The sequence below is a fragment of the Haplochromis burtoni genome, unplaced genomic scaffold (assembly GCF_018398535.1).
Source record: "Haplochromis burtoni strain Fernald_Lab_line unplaced genomic scaffold, NCSU_Asbu1 Contig_292, whole genome shotgun sequence".
Classification (NCBI taxonomy): Eukaryota; Metazoa; Chordata; class Actinopteri; order Cichliformes; family Cichlidae; genus Haplochromis; species Haplochromis burtoni.
In genome coordinates, this window is record NW_024582653.1 from 132,429 (window position 1) to 141,006 (window position 8,578).

At 38.2% G+C, this 8,578-nt stretch overlaps 2 protein-coding genes across 8 annotated transcripts in view; one reads left to right on the forward strand and one right to left on the reverse strand.

The window, feature by feature from the left end:
• Positions 1-8,578, forward strand: part of mcf2l2 (MCF.2 cell line derived transforming sequence-like 2) — a 106,776-nt gene that overhangs the window by 37,735 nt on the left and 60,463 nt on the right. For all 7 annotated transcript variants that reach the window (XM_005940451.2, XM_005940452.3, XM_005940449.3 and 4 more), the window contains 6 exons: positions 441-560; positions 761-952; positions 1,940-2,131; positions 2,219-2,405; positions 2,602-2,699; positions 3,653-3,741. In XM_005940451.2, coding sequence (XP_005940513.1) covers positions 441-560; positions 761-952; positions 1,940-2,131; positions 2,219-2,405; positions 2,602-2,699; positions 3,653-3,741 — 878 coding nt within the window. The remainder of the gene's footprint in view (positions 1-440; positions 561-760; positions 953-1,939; positions 2,132-2,218; positions 2,406-2,601; positions 2,700-3,652; positions 3,742-8,578) is intronic.
• Positions 3,736-8,578, reverse strand: part of LOC102308445 (lactosylceramide 1,3-N-acetyl-beta-D-glucosaminyltransferase A) — a 12,048-nt gene continuing 7,205 nt past the window's right edge. Inside the window, exon 2 of the mRNA XM_005940448.3 lies at positions 3,736-7,634. Within this exon, the coding sequence (XP_005940510.1) occupies positions 6,096-7,286 (1,191 nt within the window). The 5' untranslated portion in view covers positions 7,287-7,634 and the 3' untranslated portion in view covers positions 3,736-6,095. The remainder of the gene's footprint in view (positions 7,635-8,578) is intronic.

Genomic DNA, 8,578 nt, shown 5'->3' on the forward strand with positions numbered 1-8,578 from the left:
CCCCCCAAAAAAAAGTAAGAGTAACCCGACATACAAAAATGGAATAAAATGAAATTACAGTTGCTACAGTGTCAACAATAGCAAGTACTGTTGCCACCTTCTCCAAGCAAAGCACAGCTCTGATGCAGTTTCCACACTGATTAATATATAATACAGGCTTAGAGGAAAATACAGTCAGGGCAGAAAGAAAGGACCACACTGCCCCTGCTGATGAATACTGAGATCACAGCCCTACTGCAGAATTCTTACAGAGCTACCAAGATACTGCTACTGTTTAATGTTTAAGCTGTGTTTTTACATTTAAAAAAAAGTTTTACACAAACTAAAGCAACAAATGTAATTCGTCGTTTGGTTTGTTTAACACGAGCAGAATAGATAACGAAGTAACTCAATGGTTCTCACTGCTTTTTCTCTGTTTCTCTCCAATCATTGGTGATCAGGTCAAAGTGTCTCTCGACAGCTTGATAGACAGTCTAAACAGCCTTTCAGACACTGGGGATTGTGTGGCCAGAGTTGAAAAAATGCTCAAGGAGCTAAAAACACTGGAGGAGAAAGCTCAGGTTTGTAATGGCACAGTTACACACACAATAGCACATAATCATTTAATAATATCGAATCATTACAAGTAATTTGGTTTCTTGTTAAAGCAATCATCATGAATCACTTTAGTAGAGTTGTAGAGTTACACAGTTGAGTGTGGATACCCTGAAGCTTTTGTTTGCACAGCTTAATGTATCATATTTAATTGATTTTCTTCCAGGCCACACTGGAAAAGGCACAACTTCACGCACTGCATGGTGACCAGCTGATTCAGAGCAATCACTATGCTGTGGACTCCATCAGACCCAAATGTGTCGAGCTCCGTCGTGTCTGTGACGACTTCAGCAATGAGGTCAAGAAAAAGACAGATATTTTGTCCAAATCTCTGCAGATACACCAGGGCATAGATAAGGTAAGGATACCATGTGAGTTGTGTACATTTACAGATGGCTACAAATCCAAAAGTTTGACTTAACACAAGCCAGATGAAATGTGATGAATCTGTTCTTTGGTTGTTTTTTTTTTTTAATCTTTTCATTAGATAATTCTGGACCAAAATGTCCAGACAGTGGGACATGTTGTAAAATCACACTGACATATTTACATCTTAGAATGTCACGGCCTCTATTTGCATCCAGCAGATGGCGCAAGCATTGAGTTAAAGTTGTTTAATCTTGAGTCTCTGGCACCTAAATATAATGTAAATATTATTTTTTATTCAATGTTCTTAGTGAAATGTGCTGCTGAGCACAGCTTTAATTCCAAATTTGGTTCAACTGTTTCGATATTTTAAAATGAGTTGAAAACTGCTTGGACTACTATTTGATTAGATAAATCTACAATTACATAATATGTGTTCTACATTACACCTGTGACTCGACTGGTGTAATGTGACTCTTCCAAAAAAAGAGCTGATGGTTGTTTTTCTGTTTGAGTAAGGTGTGGACGGATCATTGTTTTGACTGGGCCATCTGTCCACACTGCAGCTGTAGACATATTCAAATAAACCGTCATTAACACGCTCATCACCGTGGCTTCAGTTCTCCCGGTTGCCACAAGACCAACTATTGCAGTCATTGTGTTTAAATATGAAAATCTAAATCTATTCTAATCTTATCGTACAAGAGCACTCACCATCGGTTTGACCAAATAATCTTTTTAAAGATAAAGATATTAAAGATATTAGAAGACTGACAACTTGACATAACTCAACAATCGAGGATTTTATTACCTGTATAACAAGTTTCTACAGACCCGACTGGAATTTTACTTGCAGTATTTTCCTCCTACTACCCAAATACAGGACTCTTACACTGTGACACCATATGTGAAGGGATGATTATGTTTTCTAAAACTGAATTCTTGGCTATTTGCTGACGTCATTAGATGTTGTGTGCAGGTTAACCAATGGTGTGAGTCTGGGATCTACTTGCTGGCATCCCAGGCTGTGGATAAGTGTCAGTCACAGGAAGGGGCAGAGTCAGCACTGACAGACATCGAACATTTTCTGGAGTCAGCAGAAAAGAACCAACTGACTGAACTGAGGAACCTGCACAATCAGTATGAGGTTGTCTTGTCAGAGGATATCAAGGTACAGTCCACAAACATAATACTTTGAAAGATGTTCTGTTGCAAAAATGATGAGGACAAAGGTAGATGTATAGCTTTTTACTCGCAGGGTAGTGTACTGAAGGCGCTAAAGAGACTGGAAGATGTTCAGGAGATGTTTGAAAAGCGGCATCTCAGTCTGAAGAGACTGTCAGCTAAACAGACAAGGCCCATCCAGCCTGTTGCTCCACGGCCTGAATCCTCCCCCAAACGGCCCTCAGTGAAGAACACCCCCAGGACTGCAGGAGGCCAACAGCGTAATTTGATCTTTGTGTTTTCAGCTAATTTAAATGAAGATATGTTCTTTTGGTTTTTGTCTTAACTGTAAGCTTTTGCAAGACTCTACAACAGTTAGATTAATCTGAAGTAATGCAAAGACTACAAACAAGAAAACACACAAACTTTGAAGAAAGAAAGGATCAAAGTTACCAGCGTGCTGTTATCTTGTTTCAGCTCTTGCTCGCAGAGCTTCCGATAATTCTAACAAACAGCAGGCTGAAGCTGATCTCAACAAGAAGAAGAACATAAGGAAGGCAAAGGGAGGAATCAAGGTAATGTCCTTAGGCTACACTTTAAAATCTCACTGAAACAGTAAAACACATTTAAAGTCCTGTTCATCTGTCTTTGACCTCATTTCCATTGAATTACATTTCATTTCACTCTGAAATGTGGTGGTAACAACAAACACAACAAAACTGATGGACCCAAACTATTTTTATTGGCTATGAAAGGCTCTACTTTCAGAAACTTACCAGTTATTCATGGATGCACATAGGAAGCACAGTTGTTCAGTAGTCGGTACTGCTGCCTCACAGAGGCCCCTGGATTGTCTATATTAACACCTTTATTTCATAGTTTTTATTTATTTTTATGACTTTTAGTATTTTGAGTGAAAGAAAACATGAGAGATGTGAATGGATCTACTTCATCATCTTTTTTATTCCCACCAGTAGAGGGCAGAGGGGTTGACTGGTCACACATTTTAATACTCAGTCCAAAAGTGTATGCCAATTTGGTGGTTGACTGTGCACTCGTATAATTTATTTTGTGACTCAAGCTTCCTGGAGGCCTGATGCCAAAAGAGCACAAACTCTTCTGGTCATGTTACATGCCACACAGTCAGTTTAATGAAGTCGTGGATTTTTCAGCATACTTGGTCAAACACTCATCCCTCTTTGAAACCGTTTTTTTTTTTCAGAAGAAAAAAACAAAACAATAATGCTGGTAGATATTCTTCTGAAAAATTAAAATCAATCATACGCCAGACACGAATGCTGTTTTTGTATAATGTTGGCAGATATCTGATCCTTCCTATAGCAAAGATATTTTACTGTTAAAAGGAGTTTTCCTTGACACTGATGCTCATAAGGGTATGTAAGCTCAGTGAGATTTTCTCTCTGATATTGGAAGGTATTTGGAGATTGTTTCTTGTAAAACACAGTGCTATAAAAACAAAAGAACTGATTCATTTAAAGCCACTTGTGCATATATTTGTGTGTTACAGATTGAGGTCATGCATGAAGAAAGCCAAGGAGGCTCCACACATGTTGTTGTGACAAATGAGACTGAGGAAAGTCTATCCAACAGACGCAGGTAAGGGGGGATAATGTCGTATTCTGGCGATTATAACAAAAGCACATCTTTTACAGCTGCAGTTTATTTTATGGCATAATTTTATGCAGTGTTCTATACTCTTCCCAAGGATAGTGCAAGTATTTCTGACATGGTAGAAAAACAGTTAACGCCCAGATAAGTCCTCATAATACTTAACAAACAATATATATCCACATATCCTTTCAATCTTTAAAAATGTCATTTCTCAATCCAATATGTGTCTTGACCTCTTGAAACATTGATTTACTTATAAAGAAACTAGTGGTACTAACCCTAACTGATGTGACCATAATTGTTCCTATGTGGTTAACTAATATGTACCTTAAACTTTCCTTCTTCAGGCAATAGATAAGCAAACTTAAACTTTGATACAGCAAGACAAACACATGTCAAATAAGAAAGAGCAGGTAATGGGATGTAAAAGGTCCACAATGAAGTTTTGTTGGTGTTGGATTTTATTTAATTTCTTACCACCTCACTTATGCTCGCCTTATGAGTAGATACATTATCTAGGTTCAAGTAAAATAATAAGTAGATCCTATGTGAAACTGATTCTGAACTATTGTTTTTTTTTTATTTAAGCAAAAATTCTATTAACAAAGTTGATACATTCAAAGAAATGTCACACAAAAATTACAACAGCATTCAATTTCAGAATTTAAAAAAAGATCAAACAGTATTATAGAAAAGAATGCAGTCTCTCCTTTTATCACACTATGAAATCCATGAAATTATAATGAGATTTTTCGGCTGGGATTAGAACCATCAATGTGTAATTTCAACCAGAAATAACTTAAACTAAAACACCCTTTGTTGCCCAAAATTAATGTGAAAGGTTTGGCATTGAGTGCACAGGTAAAGGCTAGGCATTTTGGAATAATGTACTTGGCACAGACAAGTCAGTTTGGGGTCAGTATATCAGAGACAGGTTTACTGCAGACTTTTTCAATCTCACTCCTGAGGTGTCAAATACTACTGCTCGGAGTGGACACTTAGACGTCACATTACTTACATACCATCTTAGCTTCATTTTTCAGTGTGCATGTAATCAAATAGACTTACTCCACATACAAAAAAGGCATTGTGAGATTGTGGGTAAATGTTTTGCTTTGGTAACCCTGTGATAGATTAGGGTAATGACAGCTGGAATAAATAAAGCAACTATAAATTGTATAAGAGCTTAAAAAATGGTTGGATCGATGATTTGCTTAGGTGTTGCTCAACTATCTAAAGGTGTCTGAACAATTTTCAGACACCGTAAAACTATGCAATCTGCAGATTTCGAGATATTGTGAAACCTGCAGATTGAACCAGAAGTAAGTATTTCAACAGGTGAATTGTTGTAATCACACTTGTAAATCCAAAACAAAATCAGAAAGAAAATGAGGTAATTGCTATTCAAAAGTCAAAGCCTTGCTCATAAATCTGTCCAACTACATTATGGGTTGGTTATTTGTTTTGGCTTCTGACAGTTACACATGAAAAGCTTCACGGGTCTAGCTGACTAACCTAAACAGAGTGATCAATAAATTAAAGTAACTTAATCTTTAGACATTACAGTTTCACTGGAGCTTATTTATAGAATACACAGTTTAACAATATACAGGAAGTCAGGTGAGTGCAATGAAGTTATTAAGAGTGAACGAAGGAATGCAGTTAAGAAGGCAAAAATATAAATTAGCAGAAGTCCTGACGTGGCTACACTGAAAATGCAGGCTACGGCAGAATTACACAAGTTCGTCATAATTTAGCACAATCTGGCAGGCCCTAATGTGTGACACACTTGATTGGCTCTATGACAGTTAATTATTATACATATGCATCAAAGTAATAATCACAGCATCACAAAAAACAGTGTTTTCCAACAAAAATCAAGTTGGTCCAGTTATCCTCTCACTTGGCAGCTGCATCGTTAACATGTCTGGGTTTAAATTTCAGAGTTATCCTGATACCCTTGTCTTATCTATAAATAATTAAAAGGCAAAACTATCAATTGCCCCAACACAGAAGAATAATCCAAGGCTACTTAAGTCAACAATTTTGATGCTTGCTACCGCTAATTTATGGAGAAGACAAAGGGAAAAGTAATTTCGTTGATAAGTGCTTTAGTAAACTTCTGCGGAAAGTAACATAAAAAAAATTAAAGGAACGCAAAGGGAAGCTGCACATCAATGAAGCCTGATGCATCTGGACATGAATTTTGAATGAATTTAATTTCTTAATAGATCTTCATTTCATTACAAGACAGCACACAACGGCAAAGGTGAAATGTGTCAGACTAGTGCTGTTAGGTAACATTGTTTATAACAGTGTTTGAGACCCACAACGAGTATTCATGTAAAAGCAGCACTACAGGAGTAAGTGTTCTGATAATGTGGCAGACATAGTAGCATCACTCTCACTGCTGTGCAATAAAGGTTACCTAGTATTCCCCTGGTGCTGCTGTTCTCTCTAGATTCTGTTGCTGACCGCCACAGTGAGCGCATGTCAGAGATATGATCGTGTGATGTGATCATGTGGTCATAAATGCAGGGGTGGTAAGGAGCCTTGCCCTCCCCTGAAAAGTAAACATGCTCCTGGGGAGAGACCCCCATGGTCTTGGCACAGATTCCCATAAAGACATCGTCAATGTACATAGAGGAGTTCAGCAGCAGAGTCGCCTGGTAAATTTTAGCAGCTACATCCCCTGAAACCACATACCCTGCTCCAGCAGTGTAGTCTGGGTAGGATGGCCAGGGATACAGATCATAGGGAATGTGGTATTTACTGTATTTATAGCGAACTGGAGGTGATCCCCTGTGGACATGCCCCACCCATAGGTCTTTAGCTCCTGATTGACTCCTGAGAATATCCTGTAAATACTTTACCAAATTACGCATATGGACAAAGATGTCATCATCCGCAGACATGACGAAGCGTGCCTGAGGGCAATATATGTGCCTCCAGTGGAACTGCTGGATCAGTTTGGTAGTCAGGTTATAAAATGTGTCTACAAAGTTCTGCTGGATCAGATCTCCATAGACCTTGTCCTCCTTCAGCAGTACAGTCTGGACCTTATATCTCTGTTCGACATATGGATGAATGCCAATGGCGAACACCAACCTCATATTCACCCCCAGTTCTGCCCAAACAAAGCTCTCGTTTCCCCATGTGTCCCTGATGGCTCGGCGCCGCTCAAAGTTCTCTGGTGATGATTTTACAAATAACAGCAGAAAAACATCATTTAAACTCTTCCCATTTTCCCCTTTGCATTTCTCTGGGTGGTTGATGAGGTATGAATAGTTCACAAATCCACCAAATACCCTGTTAGAACCACCCTTTCTGTAATGATGATTGGAGTTGATAGCAAAAGAAGAATTGAGAAAATCATAGCTGTTGAACAAGTACCGGTGAGTGAAGGATCTCACGTGGCTGACTGCATGGTCCAGCTCTTCCCAGTAAACCATCACCATACAAAGCAGAAGACCTGTGGTCAGCAGTTGCAAACACTGGCACTTGTGGATTCGACGGAAGTTCACAAACATCTTGATTATTGCTTATTTCAGCTGAACACAAACAATATATGCCCCATCTAATAATATTCTCTTCAGCCTCTATCCTTTCTTTCTTTCACTTGTCCTTCAAACTGGTTCCTTTTCCTCATGATGAAGTCCAGTGTGGTTGCTCTATTACTGATCTCTCTCTCCTGTGTAAAAAAAAGTTCTGCTTCCTTGGTTGCAAGCTGTAACTAACTGGTGTTGGTTCAAGCTGTGTCAACCATCACTTCCAAAAAGTCTAACATGCTACTTCTCTTTTGACTATTTAAAGTTTCCAGTTAGTTCAACTTCCATCCCACGACTTTAATGTCTGAATGTCCTCAGGCCACATGACACCTGAAAAAAAAAAGAGAAAAACAAGACTAAGATAAAACTTTATATGTGCATATATTCTGTTCCATAGTATAATTATGCAGAGTATCCTTGCAGTTCCTTGGCAGTTCAATAGTCAAAATCAGTTTAATTGTAAAGTTGTCTTCAATATTGTTTTTTTGCATAAAATATACCACAGTTCCCAATAAAAGACAATGTAAAAATGTGCACCTATGGAAGATCTGCCACTCAGGGTATGTTCGGACTTTATGAAAAACTGAAAACAACATTTTTGAAGTATTGTGCATAAACAATATTATTGAATGGACACGGGTAAAAACGCAGCTCTAACAAATTGTAAAGTATCATGAGCTGTAGTACACGCAGCCGCTCCACCTGCTTGAAAACTTGCAGCCTAACCGGATCAGTCAGCTGGCAGTTAGGAACTTCCTTAGTTGTGCGTCTGTAGTTAGGCATAGTTAAAATGTTAAAATGGTTAGGCGTCAACACCACGTGGATTTTGCACACGTTCTTTTACAGCTGCTCATTATTGTTTTCTATATTTATTTTGGATATGTTTGCGACGAGGGCGTGAGCGTATGGTTTTTACACATGTGGAAGCATTCAGATTTCACAACGTGGTTTTGCGCTGATATCATTAAACGTTCCTTGCAGTAAGTTTTGTATCAAAAGGTGTTCCGATGCAGTTTATTTGGGGTCCTGAAGTTGTTTTTTCTGTAGTATTACAGTGTTAGCACCTGGATAGGCATGTTTCTTATCACAATGTTACTACAGAAAATCCGCTGCGATTGTGATTGAATGCTCGTTTTTAATCCAGTGATAGTGACGACATTTAGTGCTGTGGTTGGTGTATTGTGTATTTAGAATCTATAGTAAAGAATTTATAGTAAATGTCCACACCTTACATAATGTGTAAGGTGTGGATATATATATATATATATATATAT